Raw genomic sequence first — 21,547 nt, forward strand, 5'->3', positions numbered from 1 at the left:
TTTTATCAAAAGTGCAATTAAAGAGATGAAAAGGTTAAAAAAACATATAATATTCTGCTACTTACACCAAGATGTTGTTGGAAATTGGATGCCCTGTATCATTTCAGCACTTCATCTGGCAAATTACATGAGGTAATTGTTTTATAGCGTAGTAGTATTTCGAACATCTTCTGGAACTTTTAAAGTTTAAACAATATTTTGTTTTTCTTAAAACGACAAATGGCAAATCAAAGATTATATATCTCATTAAAAATATACAGCAGGCACATTTAAAACAATAAGAACTCATAAACATGGAAATTTGTCTACCTTCTTCTTTATTATTTCCTCCACTATCTTGAGTACCACTACTTGTGTAGTGTAGCACGGATAAGTAACTGATGATACTGTGAGCAACTGTGTGCATGTGCAGGAATATTGTACAGTGAATATGATCGGTGCACAAACCAGTATTATTTCACCTAAAATATATTGTTCAAGATACTGGTGTAAAGGATATCAACAGAGCCTGGCATACCCATCACCAATTTACAACGCAACGGCAGTTGGTCTTATCCAAAATGAGCTTAGCCTGCGATCCCAGCTGGGTGCTCAATTAAAAAAGTCTCCGCTATAACAAATATTATGTAATTAAGAAAAACTAAAAGTGTGATTTTAAACTGTTCAGAGAATTTGTTCTGTTGCATTTTCCCTTAAATTAACTTTTAGTAATACTTTTAAGAAATACTTCGACTAGGTCACATAGTTCTACTTGTAATATACAGTAAGAATAAACAAGTCTTGAAAAGTATTTTTAAGCGAAAAAGGGTATAAAACCCTTGTATTAGTCCAACAGCTTTGTTAGACATTTCCATACTGTTGGAACTCCGTAGAGGGATGTGTATTAATTATTCAAACTTTGTTAAGTTGAAATTAAGTATTCTGAAAGTGGTCAGGCTTTTCATTTAATTATCATTTGGACCTTGGTTGATAGTGGCCTCACTCTGACTGATCAACAATTAAACCAAGGCTGTGAACAAAGTTCACCTTTTGAGGTAAATAATGCAGCAGTAGTATACCTGTGTTCAAAAGTCCAACATCGAGTAAGAAAAAACAAATCTGGAGTACACACTAAAACCGAGGGAAACACAATCTGAAGATCTTTGGACATATGAAAACCATTGACTAAATGTTGATTTATTCTCTCCAAAACAATCACGTCAACCGCTTTGTGTTCAAGTCCCCAAAAGGTACACCTAAGATTCTTTAGATTATCTTTAAATAGTATTTAAACCAAAACAATTAAACTAAACAACTGTCTTGATTTTCATTTCAAAATTTGATATCTCTAATCTTTATTTGCGCTTTATATTTTACTATGCGTAAAATCAAGCAATATCTATATATTTAGCATGAACTCAATATGGGAATTCCGCTGTGTTCTACCCTTATTTTGTACTATTATTTTTTGTGAAAGATGTCTTATGACATAAACGTGATACCACAAATAAATTATCAGTAATTTTGTGTACCTGGATTATGGGCTTGTTTATTACATGGCACATATTTGCATGTTTAGCCAAGTTTGTTTGTTGTGCATCGCATGTAAATATTTGTTCTTATTTATTTGAAAAAAATAACAAACCCCATTATTATCTAATAACTATTTTTATTTAATTTTTGAAGCTGATGTGAATTGTCTTAAAACGTTGAAACTCTGACCACTTTTTTGCTTAGACTATTTTACATATTAACCTTAATTAATAATAAATTTTCGAATTTATTTACAAGAATTTGAAAAGAGGAGGGACATGTGCACTCTTCATTTCAATATTGAAAACTAGTTAAGTTAGATGATACAATATTAATATACCTTTGTATTGTGTGAAAAATACTCTTTAAAACTACTACCAATTCCAAAGAATGCATAAATTATATGTGAATGAATAATTTTGACTTCTTTAACAAATTGTACTCAAGTTTCAGTTTCAAAACTATTTATACTTTAGGCTCCGGTATGCTAAGCTTAAATATATTCAAACATTTTTTTCTCTTTCGTTGGAAGTCTATAGTAGCACTGCGAGACACTCAGCTCGTCCCGCCATAATTAAGATTGATTTTCTACGCATGGCTTTTGAATTCCTTGGCAAAGTTCTTTAATATAGGACTTAGCGCCCTTCAATGGGGATTTTTTTTGTTTGCTTTTATTATCTTGAATATTATAATAGATTAAGCAACATGACCGGCAAGCTTAAGGCAAGATCTACAAATGAGTCAAGATGTTTAAAATCGTGAGACGAATCCGTATTGGAGTTGTTTGCCTTTAATGATATTTTTATCATTTTCTTAGGCCCAAATGTTCATGTTTGCCTTGTTTCTCAATTATTTGAATAGTTAAATTGAGACTTAAATTAGCAAACAGGAAATGACAACCCAATGCTTTACCATTGTCTCGATAATCACCATGAACAAATCTTTATATTGGTCCAATAGCTTGATTGTAAATTCGCATAGTCAAGGGCCTGTTGGAAGGTGTGTAGTGATTGTTCAAACTGTTACAAGAATTATGAAATTATCCTTTGACCTTTGATTGATAATGCATTTGTCTCACTAACCAACATATCACCGTTTAGATTAAAGACAAGCTATGATCAAAGTTCGGTCTTTTGTGATAAGATTGCTCTCAATTAATATGAAGACGTTTATTTGTTTTTGTTTTCTAACACTCTCACATCAACGGACAATAGGTAAAATCAGGAGTTCATGAGTTTCAGTAGTTTCAGGAGTTAGCAATATCTTTTTATTGAGCATGACGTCAATATGGGAATTCCGTTGTGTTCTTTCTTTATTTTATACACTTATTATTTGTGAAATATGTCTTATGACATAAACGTGACGCCACACATAATGTATCGGTAATGATGTGTACCCGGACTTCGTGATTTGTTTATAACATGGTACATATTTGCATGTTTACCCAAGATTGTTTATTTTGCAGCACAATACATCTTTTGACCTTTTTCTTTTATGAAAACATATAACAAAAACCATTAAAATTTATTAGCACTTTAACACTTTTTTTAATATTGGGAAGCAAACATTGTAAATTGTATCCATTCGTACACAAAAATTGACACTCTGTAAACCCTTCTGCTTAGCTAGGTTAATTTATCCTGGAATCTATGATGAGTTTATTTTCATATAAACCATCATATTGAATGTTTGATGATTAAGAATTTGAAAAAAGGAGGGATACTCTTTATTTCAATGTTGAAAATAAAGAAAAATGATAAAATATGTATGTCATTTATATGTGCCAAAACCTGCAAGCTTATTTTATACCGAAGAAGACGTCTTTTATACCGATAATTGATGTAAATATGTTTTAGGTTTAACTTTTGTTTTATTATAGCTTTTACGAAATTTGTAAATACTAGTTCCTTTTAACCCGTCTCTCATAATTCTTTTTAGAATGGTGTTGATGTTTTAAAAAGGTTTACTTTTATAATGTGAAATGTGTATACTGTATTATTGATGGTGAGACGTAAATAAATTATAATTGTATTGTTATTGTTATATATAAGTCATTATCATCTGTTTTTCATCGTAATGTCTGAAATGAGGTCTCTAAAACTACTAAAAATTTCAATGAATGCTTAGCCATGCATAGATGTAATATCAATAGATGAAGCTCGTTAAAATTTCCCTACTGTTCTCTACAGCTAGATAAACCCATGAACATTAGTATCACATCTTTGAATTGCTAACTTATATGTGACTGAACAATTGACACTTCTTTAACTAATTGTGCTCAAATTTTTATGTTTCAAAACTATTTCTTCGCCATGTTCGTGTGAGATGTTTTTTTAAACTACCCTTTTCTTACGTACGCTATTTATTCCTTCTTTTTTCGTCAGACTCTGTAACAATCTCTTTTGGCCTCAGTTTGCTAAGCTTGTAAATTTTCAAGCATTTTTTCTCTTTCGTTGCCAGTCTATAAAAGCAATGTGAGACAATCATTTCGTCCCCACGATCATTAAGACTGATTTGCTATGCATGGCTTTTGAATTGGTTCTTTTATGACTTATCACCCTTAAATGGCGTTTTGTTTAATGTTTGCTTTTATTATCTTGAATATCATAATAGATAAAGCAAACATGACCAGCAAGGCAAAATTTACAAATACGTCAAGATGTTTCAAATCGTCAGACGATTCCGTATTGAATTTATTGGACTTTTTATGACATGTTTATCATTACTTTGGCAAAACGTTTGTAATATTACTAAATTGTTCGTCTAGTTGTAATTTTATATTTTGAAATTATCCTTTTGTACCTGATATTCATATGATGAAGACATAATCTTTCAATCAGTTTAATTGAGGTCTGGAGCTGGCATGTCAGTTAACTGCTAGTATTCTGTTGTTATTTATGTATTATTGTCATTTTATTTATTTTCTTTTGTTACATCTTTTGACATCGGACTCGCACTTCTCTTGAACTGAATTTTAATGTGCGTATTGTTATTCTTTTACTTTTCTACATTGGCTAGAGGTAGAGGGGGAGGATTGAGATCTCATAAACATGTTTAAACCCGCCGCAATTTTGCGCCTGTCCCAAGTCAGGAGCCTCTGGCCTTTGTTAGTCTTGTATGATTTAAAATTTTAGTTTCTAGTGTATAATTCGGAGTTTAGTATGACGTCCATTATCACTGTACTATTATGCATATTTTAGGGGCCAGCTGAAGGACACCTACGGGTGCGGGAATTCTCGCTGCATTGACGACCAATTGGTTGCCTTCGGCTGTTGTTTGCTCTATGGTTGGGTGGTTGTCGCTTTGACATATTCACAATTTCCTTTCTCAATTTTATTTTGACCTTGGTTTGATGTTTGTTCGTCATTCTCACTGACTAACATATCAAATCTTCGCTGAATTGAAAGCCTAGCTGTGAAAAAGTTCGCTTTTTGGTCCAACTGAAGTCTCTGAAGACTACACAAGTAAACCTTCTTTTAAAAACTATCACGTCAAACGTTTTTTTGCTTTACACCAAGGGACAATTAAGTTTCTTTATATTTTTTAAAAGAGTAATATTAACAAACCAATTGAACTAAACAACTGTCTGTTGATTTTTATTTCAAAATCCTCAATATTTAATATCTCTTATTTATATATGCGCAATAGGTAAAATCAGGATTTAGCAATATCTTTTTATTGGCCATGACGTCAATATGGGAATTCCGCTTTGTTCTATCCTTATTTTGTAGCATTATTTTTTGTGAAAGATGTCTTATGACATAAACGTGACACCACAAATAACACATCGGTAATTGACTGTACCCGGATTATGGGCTTGTTTATTGCATGGTACATGTGCATATTTGCATGTTTACCCAAGTTTAGTTGCATCAAATTTAATATTTTAATAGTTATTAAAGGTACCATGCTTATAATTTGATACGCGTTTCATCTACATAAAACTGGACAGTGACGCTCAGATCAAAATGGTTAGAAAGTCAAACAAGTATAAAGTTGAAAAGCACCTAAAATTCCAAAAAAATGTGCCAAATACGGCTATGGTAATTTTAACCTTTAGATCTTGGAAAGAAAAACAATGACTCACGGCATTGAAATTGAACCAAAAAAAGTACTTTTGGGGATGCAAACGATGTGAACAAAAGTTAACGCTATGGAAACCGTTCTGCTTAGATTAGTTTTCATATAAACCTGCATACTCAAAGTTCGAATTTGTTAACAGTGGGTGAATTATAATTTAGAAAAAGGAGGGGGCATTCTTTTATTTCAATATTGAATGATACAATGTATATGCAATTATCATATTTTCTTCTTCATAAAGACAGACGATCTAGCTCTTTAAAACTACTACCAATCTCATAGATTGCATTAGAACTTAAATGTTAATGAACAAGTGTAATTTCTCTTCTTCAAGTTTGAAAGTTTTACAAATTTTCCTTTGTGTAAAATTTTCTTTTTTCTACTATTTCATACAAACTCTATTTATTCTTCTATAGTTTGGTCTGTAACAATCTCTTTAGGCTCCGGTTTGCTCAGTTTAAATATTTTCAAGCAGTTTTTCTCTTTCGTTGCCAGTCTATAGTAACACTGCGAGACAATCATCTTGTCCCCACGATGATTAAGACTGATTTTCCATGGCCATTGAATTCCTTGGTTCACGACTACCCCTTCTAGGCGACCATCGGAGCTGATCTGAAGTATTTTATGCTGATCCCAAGCGGCCACGAGAATCTTGTTGCCATAGAAAACAACACCACGTGGTAGCTTGACACTCTCGTGAGAGAAATTCCAAATGTTTGTTCCTCGGATTGTCATGCAGATAATTGAAGTGTTTGGATGACCGTTTCGAGTAACGACGATCTTTTCTCCCGATGGATCCACGGCGATGTACATCAGACTTTCGGATCGTACTGGAATTGTCGTAGTTTTGAGCCACGCGTTATGGTCACGTTGGAAAACGTAAATGCTTTTGTTTGAACACGTGGCAAGTGTTCCTTTGTTGAAGGAAACAGAGTAGCATTTATCGCTAACAGACAAAACCTCTCCAGAATAGATACGCTCGTTTTCAATTTTCTGATGTTTTAGGCGCATGGTGTCTGGGAGACACACAACAACGTCAAATTCACCCACAGTCGTTATATCGCCAGGGTTAGAAGAAAATTTGGTCATTGTCAAAAACTGATATTTCGAATTGAGCAGCTTCAGTGAACTGTTTGCTGAGTCTGACAACACGATATAACCATTTTTCAGAAATGCAGCACCTTCAATAGAACACTCTTTCTGAAAAGCAACTGCAACATCAAGTTCAGTCTTCAAAGTCGCTTTGATCGTCTTTGAGCTTTTGTATGCGATACTGACGCCTGGTTGCTCATTTTCATAATCAACCTGAGGTGGGTCTCGCTGAGATTGTATTTCAACGTAGGACATGCGAGATGTTCTTGACGTCATATCTCCTTTCTCGCTGATTGATCTTATTGACGGAAGTGACGTCGAACTCGGGTTGTATGTAGTCGGTCGATGTGTATTTGGCCTGACAAATGCAATGTCAACGGTTGATCGCGCTGTCTTCGGTACATTTATAAAATCATACATATAATCTTGATTACTAGTACCAAGAAATTCATGGTGGTTTTGTCCTAGTCCAGCTATTTTACTACGTGTTCTGTCTATGCTCAGTGTACCAACGCTTTTGATCTGGAATAGATGATGTTCAATTTCGCGGTTAGCCTGAAAGGATATTCTTATATCCCTAAGACTTTCCGTCATTGTCTTTATCCGTTGTTGTCGTTCACTGTAACGCTTCAGATGGTCATTATATTTAGTAAGAAATTTAATTTCATCCGCATACTCTAATGCTTCTTGTACAGTTTTTATAGAGTCTTCAATTTCATTTAGAAGTCCGTGACAGATATCAATCTCCGTTTGGAGAACTCCGCCCTCTTTCATTCTCGCTTGCGCAATTTTGTCTAAAATTCTTCCTTCCATTTGGCTAAAAAAATCCAGAAACCTTTGTCTCATATCACCGAGTTGGTTTTTAATATCCATTTCTGTCTTCTCAATTGTTTCTAGCTGAACATGCCTATTGTTCATCACCTTTTCCGTCATGGTAATTTGTTCCGAAAGACCTGATATTATTTTGCTACTGCTCGTGCGGCGTTTGCTTATTGCTTCTGAAAGCGGGAGTACCGACTCGCATGTTTTGTGGGTAATGTTTGCACAGAGGGAGCATGCCAACGTGAGATGTTGTTCGCAGAAGAACTCAACTTCTTTACTCATATGGAAAGGACACTGTCTCGACGTTTGGTCATCGCTTAGTGTTAAAAGTTTCAAAATATTGACCAAGGACTCGTTTGTATGAAGCTCATCTGCCCAATCCACGGGTGCCTTCCCAATGAATTTTGCGACGCTTGTTTCTCGTCTGCATGTTGGGCATTCAAATCCTTTTGGCTTCTTTGCGTTTTTTACATTTTCAACGATGAATCCTTGGATACAGTTTTTGCAAAACGAGTGGAGACACAACAATGTCTTCGGATCATTCAGATTGTTTTTGCAAATGTGACATATTAGCTCTTCCTTTGCTGCTTTAATTGCACTGGCCATCTTTATAATGCGTACCTGAAACTGAAGCATAACAGTAACGAAACATTAAAGCTAGAATTCAAATTATAGACTTAAGTTTCATTTGTATTAAAGATGGGCCGAAGTAACGAAAGGGATATTTAAACTCATGGATCGATTCAGGACCACCTGAGATAACCCCAATATTTTGATGGGGTTCGTGTTGCCCAGTCTTAGTTTTTTTGTAGTGTTTTGTGTTTTTTTGTAGTGTTTTGTGTTTTGAAGGTTTTTTTCTGTTTGTCTGTTGATCTTTTTATTTTTTAGCAATGGCGTTTTGTTAGTTTATTTTCGAATTATGAGTTTGAATGTCCCTTTGGTATCTGTCGTCTCTCTTTTTGAAGTCAATTATACCTCATCGTTGTTTTAGGGCTATTTGGAAAAATTTAGTCCTATTACGTTATTGATACTTGAAACAAAAAAGAATCGTATTTCTTTTATTTGTCAAAATCGAAGCTAATGCCACTTTAGTTTTTAACTTTTTCGTGCTGCTCGAAATCTTATGATTTGACATAGAAAAATGTAAATATCAAAGATACCGAACTCTAAGGAAGATTCAAAACGGAAATTCCCTCATTAAATGGCAAAATCAAAAAGCTCAAACACATCAAACGAATGGAAAAAACTATCATATTCCTGACTTGGTACAGTCATTTCCTTTTGTAGAAAAATGATGGATTAATCTGGTTATATATATAGAGAACCGTCATCAATATTATTAGTTTTACTCTGTTTTATAAGGATATTTTGATATATATAAGAGCATTATAACAAATATGAAATTCTAATATCATTAGTCATTAATACTTACAATTTATATACGAAAATCAAAACTCTCCATATTTTCTGTTATAAAAATTGAACAAAACAAAACAATCGGTAACCGTGATTGTGTATACGTTGGTTCGTTAAATTTGAAAGACAACTTTACAGTGTAAAACTGTATTGTTTTAATATCTATTTTAAAACAAAGGGTCATTTAATTTCAATAGTAAAGTAAAATGCCATTTGAAATTTGATACGACACATTTGTTTCTCTCTTTTTCGTAATTTTAACGGCTTCGTCAAATTAAGACTCTTCCTATAAAATCAAAGCATTTGCATTTATGAATAGACGGAAATGAGAATAGTTTAGTAATGCAATGATTAACATCTTACTCGAAGAACCGACAGACTATGTATACTTTTACGTTTAAAATGTATGGTTTTGCAATTGAGATCAAAGACTGCCAAGGGTGAATGGGGAATAGAAATATGGTAACTTTTGGTCTTGTCCTGATTTACAGTAGAAACCAGGCTAAGTGCCACTGTGTTGCGTCCGTTTGGCTGTGCGGGATGTACAAGTACGTCGCAAACGTCCGTTCAGATATTGGGACATTAAATCCGATGCCCTTAATTTGTATCTATATTGAGAACTGCAACGCTCAAATATACTATACATTTTTGAAAGAGAGCTACATGTAACAACAAACATCAAACGTGCCACTATGACCATGCCACAATGGTATTAAAGTCAAGGGAGACTATTGAAAACCTTCTTTGAATGTCGCACTTCCTTATTACAAGTTCCTGTTAATAAAACTTTTTCATTGTTAACTATTTATTTGTCCAAGGAGTTGTAAGCTGTTAGATCAATATCATAAATTATATTAAGTATTAAGGAAGGTCAAAAGACTAGTTCAATACATAGATTTGTAAATCGTGACTTTTTATCACTATCTATGTGTCACCATTTCTTCTACTTTATTTATGATTCAAAAGAACGGTCACTTGAAAGGATAGAATTATCGATAGTCCCCGCTCTGTTACATGTAAATGCTCTTTTAATCTGCCTACTAGTATTTTGAATAAAATATACTAGTACTGGTAATTAATTCAGAGAGGGGCGTAATGCTAAAAAATGTTATTTTTAAATATAATTTTAAAATACACGTTATAGAAATAAAAGTCCTTTAGATATTTGTGTCCAGTTAGAAATTATGTAATTTTTGTATTCACAATTGTACTTGATATTCAATGTCCAGTGACGAATATTACGAGTTTGTTGAGGTTGATGCCGAATTATAGTTACTCAGTTCTGTGAGAAAGTGGACTTTGAAAAAATAAGAAATTTTTAATTGAGTTTCTATCGTTATATATACAGATGCACGTATATGAATTCATTACACTTTTTCAAACATTTAGGATAATTACCAGGAAGTCTTCCTTTTGAACCGAAAAAAAATACATACATACAAGGGTTCTCGAGCGGATTTGTCAACCGGTGTTTACAGTTGGTCTTATCGTCTGTGTCCTTTCATCACTGCCGGATACATGTTAAGCTAATGCCACACCATTTTATTTTATGCATGGCCTAAGGATGGAAACTGTTATGTAGTGGTTGTCGTGCGGTTGTTTTTCATATTCATTTTTTCTTTCATTTTTGTACTTGTATCAGAGACCCAATCATGCTAATACAATTGTATTATACGGTCTCTGCAATAGTCTCTGAGGCTGATATGATCTGACACCCGTTGGTTAATTGTCTTTAATTGTCTCTCAGATTGTCATACCGGGCACTTTTAAATTAATTTATAGCTTTATAATATTCAATATGATATGAACGAGGAGGTATTACTAATTAACCTCTTCGCATTGGTTTAACCAAGGAGGTTATATTAGATCTAATATAACCTCCTTGGTTTAACTCATTCAAAGTTGTATGGTAACCATGCAGAGGTGGATCCAGGAAAGACCGCAAATATATGTTAACAAAGTCCGTTTAAAAATTGGAAGCCAATATTAAAATGTAACTATGAGCGTGCTTACAAGACAAATAATTAGCATTATAAGTGACCATGAGGCAAAAAGACTAATTCACTCTCGAATTCACTAACTGATATAACAGATAAACTCTTAAGTGAAACTATCTTGAATACGTAATAAGGTTGACACTGTCCATACTCCTTTGTTTTATCGCGTCATTCATGGTTTTATATTTCACAATGCATAGTTTTCTTATCTTATATATATAAACAAAATTATCATACAAATAACGGTTAGTCTAAATACCTTACACGTAATTACCCAACGAACATTAAATCTCAGGTATAGTGGTCACACCCTCGATGTATATTAAGTCTTAAATTTTTCCGGGTGATATATTAATAGAGGTGCAATAAAAGGCAATAAATGGGGCTGTAATCAATTTGGGATTTCACAACTAGACAGGACATTGAAAGTGTGATAAGGTTTGTGTTTCATTTTTAATAACATTATTGATAGAAATATTTAAAGACCGTATTATTCGTATTAGACTGAGCTAAGCAAATATTTTTACATCTTGTATCTTAAAGGCGCATGTTTTACCTCTCTGTTTAATTCCTACTTCGGATATAGAATAAAAGAATCAGGACATACAGGAACATCTGATGATGTATATTCTTTTAAGATACTTAACAAGTTTCCATGCATGGTCGATACCTTCATGACAAATGGTTTTACTGAGCGGAAATTTATTACTGAATTGGACTTTTGCTTTAATTCTTTCTATTGCCGTTTTTTTTTATCGAGCGTTTGATTTTGTTCGGTTTTCGTGATGGGTACTTCCCCCCTTTGTTTTCACCTTGTTGTCAATAATTTTTTCGATCTTAGAAAAATATTTCATTTTCTCGGCATTTGGTTTTTAAAACTTGAAATATGTACATGCCTTTTGGTTATTTGTGCCGAGTGGCTGCTTAATGGAGGTTTTTCCAACATCTTTTATCTCCTACTCTAATCTTTTGATTTGTGTATATTGTAAAAAAAATAATACATTTTTGCATGCAAATGCCATTATGTGGTCAGATCGCACCGTATGTAATAGTACAATACATTAAGCAATTTTATTGTTTTGTAAATAGATATGAAATGGCCACCAGATTTACTTCTAATAAATCATTACATTTATAGGACGATTTTCGTGGAATCTGTATAAGGATAACTCATGACCAAAATAACTAACCACCAACTATTCTTCCAGTGCACACATATCCGCGATCGAATCCTGCATTGTGAAACAACCCAGATACATATACAAAATGAGATCATCGGCAGCCGCATTTTTGCGCCTGTCCCAAGTCACGGGAGCCTCTGGCCTTTGTTAGTCTTGTATTTTTTAAATTTTAGTTTCTTGTGTACAATTTGGAAATTAGTATGGCGTTCATTATCACTGAACTAGTATATATTTGTTAAGGGGCCAGCTGAAGGACGCCTCCGGGTGTGGGAATTTCTCGCTACATTGAAGACCTGTTGGCGACCTTCTGCTGTTGTTTTTTCTATGGTCGGGTTGTTGTCTCTTTGACACATTCCCCATTTCCATTCTCAATTTTATAAATTAGTAGTAACCGAACCCGATGCAGTAGAGTAACTTTGTTTTTATTACTAATTATTGTAAAAGCATTTTATCAAATTATTCAAATTATCAACTGATAAAAATGCATTAGAATATTTTAATCTTTCATTTTACATGTGTTCTAGAAATTCTTATGATACAAATATCTTATAATCGAAATCTTATCGTGTGTTCTTGTCTTAAGCATATTGAAAACTGAACTATATCTTATCTTAATAATTTGAGATAGGTTTTTGAAGGGATTTGTAAAAATTGAAATTGTTTACGGATATTTACATCAAGATGTCGTGTAATGGAATTTGATACCCTGTATTTATCATTCTTTTCAATAATATACATGTATTTTTTTTTGTATTTTTTTTTTATATATATATATATTAGACCGTTGGTTTTCCTGTTTGAATGGTTTTACACTAGTAATTCTGGGGCCCTTTATAGCTTGATGTTCGCTGTGAGCCAATGCTCCGTGTTGAAGGCCGTACATTGAACTATAATGGTTTACTTTTAAAAAAATTGTTATCTTTGGATGGAGATTTGTCTCATTGGCACTCACACCACATCTTCCTATATCTATGTTCAAATCGCTGAACGATACAATTACAAATTATTGAAAACGATCATTCTGCATTGACTTTTAATTTGGGGTTAATAGATACTAGCATCCATTCAATTTCATAATGCGTCTCATACTCATACAGTAGTTATAAGAGTATGTCATACTCTTATAAGCAGTTGCATGCAGGGAAAGCGGGAGGGAGACAGTTGATATATAACGATTGGTGAGAATATGTAGGATTGTCAGCCGTATGTGGATAACTCTAATGTGGTGTTGGTTTTTTTTTTTTTTTTTTTTTTTTGGGGGGGGGTCAGTGATTAATCAAACAAAATGGATTTTAATGTTTACAATTTTAAACCATTTATTCAATTTTAACACGTTTATATAAATTATCTCCGTGTCATGTTGCGATCTTTATATCAATAGAAGTCAAAATGACATATATCAAAATGATTAATTTCAGTTCAATAGCGATATGTAATGTATATCAAATCAAATGAGTCGTCCAGATAAAATATTGTTACTGTATTTGACCGTTGACTTTAATGATAAAGGCTATGATGGAATATTTGGTCAATATCCCATCTTTTCGTTTGCGCGAATCTGCGCAAAAAAACAACGTTTGCGCGAAAATCTCCTGTTGAAAAGTACTACATTTGCGCGATATGTTTCCATTCTCAATTTTGTGTTTTATTCATTGCTATACTTTGAATGTTTCTTTTCAAGGTACTCACTGCATTTTTATCAAAACCGTTTTTACATAACGTAGTGTTTTAATGAATATTTAAAAAATTACAGACTTCTCTTGTATTTATTAAAATAAGAAATAAAAAAGAGGTGGTATCATGATGGCCAATTCATGTTCAAGTGAAAATTTCGAGATCTACACATTAGGAATGACATCACCTTCCACCCTCTGCTTCCTTTTGATGTGTACATATGATATCACATGTTCGGCTTTGAGCGTTCATGTTGAAGGTAAATCCAGAAAAGCGCTCTTCGGACGCAAGAAAGTTGATTTCAATTTTTTACATCACTGGGTCGATACCTCTGCTGGTGGAATATAAGTCCCCGAGGGTATCATCAGCTCAGTAGTCAGTGCACCGGTACTGACATGAATTAACAAACTTTACTAAAATTGTCCGTTTGTAAATTTTGAATTTATTAAGAAACTATGGTTTCAACTCCCTCAGGCAAAGTTGGCTTTAGGTGAATTTTGGCTATTTATTTTAGGTATCTTTGGCATATAGCTCTTCAACGGTTTCGATACTTATACATCTTTGGATTTCAAATGTTAGGCTTTGAGCGTTACGGATGAAGGTAAATCATGCCAGAAAAGCGCTTAGGACGCAGTTGTTTACATTTTTTTTTATATCACTGGGTCGATACCTCTGCTGGTGGACTATCAGTCCCCGAGGGTACTATCATCAGCTCAGTAGTCAGTGCATCGGTATTTACATGAATAAACAAAATTTACTTAAGTTGTCCGTTTATAAATTTTGAAATTATTAAGTAACTATGGTTTCAACTTCCTCAGGCAAAATTGGCTTTAGATGAATGTTAGGCTATTTATTTTAGGTATTTTTGACATATAGCTTTTCAACGGTTTCGGTACTTATACATCTTCGGATTTCAAATGTTTGGTCTTTGAGCGTTCCTGATGATAGGTAAATTCAGAAAAGCGCTTTGGACGCATGCAATCATTAAACGTGTTGTTTTCAATTTGTTTTTCAATATTTGAATCAAAACTGTGGATTTGGGATTTGGGTCATAAGCATAAAATTAAGAAGACGTGGTATGATTGTCAATAAGACAACTCTTCACAAGAGACCAAAATGACATAAAATTGTAACTATTATAGGTCGTCGTACGGTCTCCAACAATGAATAAAACCGATACCGCATAGTCAGCTAAAAATGTCCCGGACAAATGTTAATCAATTGATACGAGAATAAATAATTTTTAAAACTATTTTTAACAAAATTTATACATTTCTTTTGTTAAAAATGGCGTAATGTTTGGGTGGTCTTAATTTTTGTATGATTTTTCTTCCTGTCTTCTGACTGCAGGTATAGATATTGAAATTTAATTTGATACAAAAAAAATCCAAAATTTACATACGCATTTAAAATTTTTCAACTACCCGCTATCCAAAGACGGAAGTTAAATATTTTACTCTTTCTGTAATTTTCGTCGTTTCTTCAATAATATTTACTATTGAAGAATTTATTAACAGTTGTATTTGAACTTCATATTTACAATTATTTTTGGAAAATATAAAAATGTGTGATTTTTTATTCTCCATACGGAATTACAGGTACAGGGGATTTACCCTTGTTAACTTATAAGGTTATAAAGCAACTGTTTGTCATTTCCTTATTCATCATCATAGTTTTGTTGAACGAAATTATGTTTATTCAAAATTAAAATATCTTTATTTCTAATCAAATGTTTATTTTTCATGGCGATGTCACCATGCTTAAACAAACTTTAACCTACCATTGACTATATTTAAACCTATGTAAGACCAAACCTAGACCGGATACGGACGGAGGGACGGACGGACAAACATACAGACGCACACATCGAAAAACGTAATGGGCGTATTCTTTCAAAGGCAGTGGTAACATATACCAATGCTAAATCACATTGTCAAGGATATAGACTTTATAAAAAATTTATGTCTTTCCCTCGTTTGTGGCTTGTTACTGACATCCTGAAGATCACCAAACTGTTCCCTCCCTTGTTATTTGAGTATATTCTTATGAATCATCAGTAAAATTAGCATTAAGGAAAGGCGGTCCAGTCTGAAATTAGAAAGGTTCAAACCTAAAAACAATTATATAAAAAATGGAATATTATAAAAAAAAAATGGAATATAAAAATAATGAGATTTGGATGATTAAAATGAGAAAACTAACCACAAAGATCAAATTTAGGACACATGCGATATTAATATGATAAAAGTTGAAAAACAATGCACGAACGAAACATTCAGCATATGATAGTTAATTAAAAAACAATACACAACCGAGAAAAAAACCAGCAGAATGAGTCATACAAAAATTGTCGCATTGACGTATAGCAGGTTTTTCTTAATTGTTTATTATATGAAAAATTCGCATGATAATAAAACATTACTGTAGATGTTTTCATCCCACCTCCGAATTATGTAAACTGTTAGAACGTTTATCGCGTGATATAAATATTAAGATACAAGGAGTTTTCGTGGCTGCCAAATTAGCAATGACGTGTCCTTATCGGTATATGATGGAGGTGAGTCCTTCAATTCTACTTTCTTTGATCTTCAAGCCATTCAAAGTTTTCTTTCTTCTTTTTAAATTCGGCCCCAATTATTCTATTTTCTTTATATATTGTCACTCCATTATTCCATGTTCCTTACTTTTGTAGTCCCTTTTCCGCCACCGCCACCCAGACCCTCATTACAAGGTCTGTTCGATTTACTTCCTCATTCAGAATCACGTTCAGTATATTTAATAGGATTGTAGATTTTACATGCATTTGATGATAATTATGGTGCAAAAACATTTGATATAATTTTTAAATGCACTTTAACATATATTTAATTGATCATAAAACCTAATGATCACACCGCACATGACATACAATATATAGAAATACTTCAAACCAGGAACTTCGATAGTTATTGATAGTCATCAGTCACGATGATGTCTTGGTGTTGTCTTTTAAATTAGCTTTTGTTGTTTAATAAGCTATTGTTTCAAAATCTCTCTAGACTAAGAACAATTTCCAGTTTATCATGGTACAGTGGCGGATCAAAAAGGAGTGAGGTTTGGGGGAGGGGTCGGGGTTTGGAACCCCCTTTTTTGGGGACGATCAATGCATTTGAATGGGGACATGTAGTTAGACCACCCCTTTATCCTGGGATTGGACCCCCTTTTAAAAATAGCTTGATCCGCCCCTGTGTTATACACTTGTCGATAAGTAAGTAAGTAAGTAAGTAATTTTTATTGGTTTAAAATCCAAAATTACAGGATTGATACCAAGACAATACAAATTTGTTATACACAAACATACAAACATATATATATATATCATACCAAATTTATAAACATTATATGAGGAGGTGGTACCACAAAGTTATTTAGTGCTTAATAGAGCATTTCTAGAAATGTACATGTCGCTTATAAATTTAACAATAATTCTAATTATATCAGTCTCAACACACGTATACAAAAATTTAAATATTGCTTCATTAGTCATATTGAAAAAAGAGGGAACTATTTCACTAATTCTGGAAAACAGTTGGTCTCTCATTATATTTAATTTTGTACATTTTAAAGTGAAATGAAATTCATCTTCTACTTCTAAGAGACACAAAGGACAAATTCTTTCTTCTACAGGGGTTTTAGTGTGACGCCCTTGTTCAATTCTAAGAACACTATTACTAATACGAATTTTAGCAAAATGCCCTATTACTTTTCTGTCTATATTTAACAATAAATAGGTTTCCAATTTATAATTTTCTTTAAGCTGTCTATATGTTCTCAGCTTATTACCATGTACTGATTTATTATCACAAAATATATTTTCTTTCCAATAATTAAGATATCTATCCTTAAGTTTGGTATGAATTGCATATAATAAACGCTTTTTTGAAATAGTATCATGATTTTTCCAAACATGTGAAAAATTTAATGTAGCAAGTAACTGTTCAATCTTTTTAGCAAATCCATTGGTTAATTGCAGGTTGGAACAATATACATCTTTTAGTAAACAATTGTTATCAGATTTTATGACATGCAACCAGAAGCCAATTGACAGTTTTAAAGCTTCTATAAAAACTGGATACATACCAAGTTCAGCTAGTACTGCTAAATTGACAGCTGATTTATTTACTCCAATTAAAGTTTTTGCAAATTTAATTTGGACTTTGATGGTAGCCAATGACCAATATTTTGACTCTAGATTTGTAATATCTTTTATCATATACAGAGACCAAACTTCGCTACAATAAAGAAGTATAGGTTTAACACAAGCATCAAAAAGCTTTAAGTGAGGTAATACATTGATATTTTCAGAAAATAACAGTTTTCTAATACAAAATATAGCTTTTGAGGCTTTTTTACAAAGAAGTCTCACTGCCTCTGTAAAACTACCAGATGGTTTAAACAGTATACCCAAATATTTATATTCTGTACAGTGTTCCAAAATATTATCACTAAAAACAAACTTGTCTTTTATAAGTTTTTTACCTGATTTGTTAAAAATCATAACTTTGGTTTTGTCAAGATTTACTGTTAAATCCCAACTAGTGCAATATAAACTAAGCTTGTCAAGGCATTTTTGTAAGCCATTAGCCGATTCAGAAATAAGAACTAAATCATCAGCATATAACAGACATGATATATCATTATCATTTAACTTGGGTGGTTCACATGTTGAGTCAAAAATAGATGGTAAATCATTAATATATAAAGAAAATAATGTAGGGCTTAAAATACACCCTTGTTTTACCCCAACTGAGGAATTAAAAAAATCAGTGATACCTTCCGAGATCTTTACCGAGTACAAAACCTCTTTATACATATCTTTCATTATACTAAAAAAGGGACCATCTATGTTGTAATAAGACAATTTGTAAAAGAGGGCATCTCTATTAATAGTATCAAATGCCTTCCTGAAATCAATGAAACAGGCATATATCTTTTTTGATGATTTAAATGCTTTATCAATTATAGTTTTTAGAGTTAAAACATGATCACTTGTTCGACTTCCCTTTCTGAATCCAATTTGCTCACGACATATAAGTTCATTTCCTTCAAGATACTTTTCTAATCTGTTATGTAAAACTTTTAGAAAAAATTTTCCCAAACAACTTGAAAGGGCTATACCTCGATAATTAGATGGATCATTAAAACACCCACCCTTGAAAATGGGCTTAATAAAATTTTTTCTCCATAAAGTTGGGTAGATACCAGACTTAAGAATAAGATTAAACAATTTTACATACACATCAATATTCATATAACAAGATATTTGTAACATTTCATTCGTAATACAATCTGAACGACTTGCTTTATTATTCTTTAAAGATTTTGCTGCAATAACCACCTCCTCAGTTGTAATAGAACTGTTTAACATCTTAGTACATGTGTTACAATCTTTAAAAGTAGTATACTCTTTCTTGTCATTACATACATTTTTATCATAATCAATATTCATTAATTTATTAAAATATTTAAACCATTCTTTAGGTTGTATGTTAGAACTAGGATCCTTGAAGTTCTCCTTTTTCAGTTTCTTAATTGTTTTCCAAAAATCATTTGGACAACTATTATTTGAATCTATAATCTGGTTTATCATTTTATGTCTAAATTGTCTATATTTTTTCCTTATAAGTTTATTCAGTTCCTTTTTATGATATAATACTTTGTGTCTAAGACTGTCATTCCAGGGCTCAGTACATAATTGTCGATATGTAAAAGTGCACAGGTCTTTAAGAGATGTAAAAAAAGAAGTTAAAAGATTCAACAACAAATGTGTCATCGTCATCCAAGGTCGAATCTCGATTTTGGAAAAAGAAATATCTACCGACCCTTCTTGTTTTTTTTATAATTTAAAATAAACAGTTTAAATTAAAGAAGACACTAATTAACTTCTGAACTATTGAAGTATAGAAATGTATGAGTTTGTGCGTGTGTGTGTGTTAGTTTGCTTGTCACTTTTTTTTTAAAGTTTATCTAGTCTTCTAACTTCTTAGACCACTCCTATATATAGTGCAAGTTTTTTTTTTTTTTATGGTGCATGGTATTAAAGGGTTGATGTCTAATTGACGTGTTGACTTTTTGAACTGATATTTATTTGAAAATTTTCACTATAAGATAATACACTTAAAAATAACTGAATTGTTGAAACTTTTTGAGGGTAATGTCGTAAAGTAAAGAATAACAGGCGAGAGCTGAGTTTGTCAGATCTCAAGAGAATCTATTGTGATTTGTTAAAAAATAAAAGTAGGCAATTAAACAAACTAATAAAAGTTTATTACAGGAATTTTTTTAGGGGAAGAACACTATAAGATTTCTCCGTTTTATGTAAAATAAAAGTTGATACTAAATTTGAAAAAATTAAAAAAAAATGTTAAATACCAAATAAGTATAACTGCCAAAATCTAAAACTATTCAGTTGTGATTGTAAGTACATGCAAGATCTCACCAGTGTCTTAGTAGATAAGTATTCTATAGTTTCAAATAAGCATATATGTGCTTAAATGGTATTTTAACTCGTTTGCATGACTGTTTTGGGGAATTCAGTTATTTCAATTTAAAATTTTAAGTAAGGTCAACACCTATTGTTTGGGACATCCGACATAAATGGCGAAAAGTTGGCAGAATATGTAGGCAATCGGTATGTAAACTGCAACACAATAAAGTGCAACATGCCTTTTTAATAATGTTGCCATGGACTAGAAGTTACTTTATGATTTAATTTCAAAAAGAAAGAAATAGTAAGGCGATTATCTCTTGAACAAATGGTATAGTACTTGTTCCTGGTCAAATTTTGTTCTAGCAGGAATATATTCTATCCATCTGTGTTTAGGGCAATTTTTAAGAGGAGCTTCTGTCAGGATGGACAATGCATATGTTTACAATATTAGTTTGTACATATCGACACCATTATGATAACAGAAAACCCGAATGGACACGAAAATGTGTCTTACGCTTAAGATTCCCATTAAACATCGCTGGAGGTAGACATCTCTAAACATGATTAAATAATACGTTGCAGATTAAGCATAACCGTATTAATTTTGATAGTACAACTGACAGCACTAATCGCCAACAATCAACATCTCCGAGAAAACAGTATATGAATCAAAGTACTGAAGTACTGAACATCGGATGACAGAAAGTTCTGGTGGATATATAATCATACGCACTTATCTAAGTTAAAAGAAATCACATCTCTATACCTCAATGTTAGGTTAAGGTGCATATATATATTTGAAAAATAGAATTCCAAAAGTTAACTGAACTCAAACTGGATGCTAATGAGTATTGCATTGATCGATTCATGGAGATGGAGAGTTGTCTCATTGGCACTCATACCACATCTTCCTATATCTATAGATATCAAAATGCACGTTCTCATAGTTAAGCATAAAAACACGATTTATATATAGTCTATACTTTTTTTTAAACCAGACTAAAATATCATGTGAATTGTTTTGTTATGATATTATGGAGTTATGATGATTGTATCAGTCGTTAAAAGTTGACAGGTATATAACTTAAGCTTATACGATTTACTAGGACTTATTGACGTAACAATTTTTCACACATTAATACATGGTAATAAAATAGAAAGACTACTTCCTCTATAGCAACCCTTCCGGTTAAGTGGTCTTAAAGTTCCCATGCCCTTTTATATTTTATCACATCCATATTTAAAACATAGAAGGAGGACAGTTGTTCTTATAATGCTATAAAGTCCGGGTTGCCTTATTTGCT

The 21,547-nt window shown here is 32.4% G+C and overlaps 2 protein-coding genes across 3 annotated transcripts in view; one reads left to right on the forward strand and one right to left on the reverse strand.

The window, feature by feature from the left end:
- Positions 1-5,770: 5,770 nt before the first annotated feature.
- On the reverse strand, positions 5,771-9,048 carry LOC134695133 (uncharacterized). The gene is made up of 2 exons (XM_063556319.1): positions 8,939-9,048; positions 5,771-8,133 (listed from the first exon to the last, which is right to left on the reverse strand). Exon 2 carries the CDS (start codon positions 8,110-8,112, stop codon positions 5,995-5,997), a length of 2,118 nt encoding a protein of 705 aa, XP_063412389.1. The 5' UTR covers positions 8,113-8,133; positions 8,939-9,048; the 3' UTR covers positions 5,771-5,994.
- Positions 9,049-11,178: 2,130 nt separating this feature from the next.
- Positions 11,179-21,547, forward strand: part of LOC134693948 (serine-rich adhesin for platelets-like) — a 38,636-nt gene continuing 28,267 nt past the window's right edge. For both annotated transcript variants that reach the window (XM_063554916.1, XM_063554919.1), the window contains exon 1: positions 11,179-11,357. The gene's annotated coding sequence lies outside the window, so the exon portion shown is untranslated. The remainder of the gene's footprint in view (positions 11,358-21,547) is intronic.

Source organism: Mytilus trossulus, chromosome 13 (assembly GCF_036588685.1).
Source record: "Mytilus trossulus isolate FHL-02 chromosome 13, PNRI_Mtr1.1.1.hap1, whole genome shotgun sequence".
NCBI lineage: Eukaryota > Metazoa > Mollusca > Bivalvia > Mytilida > Mytilidae > Mytilus > Mytilus trossulus.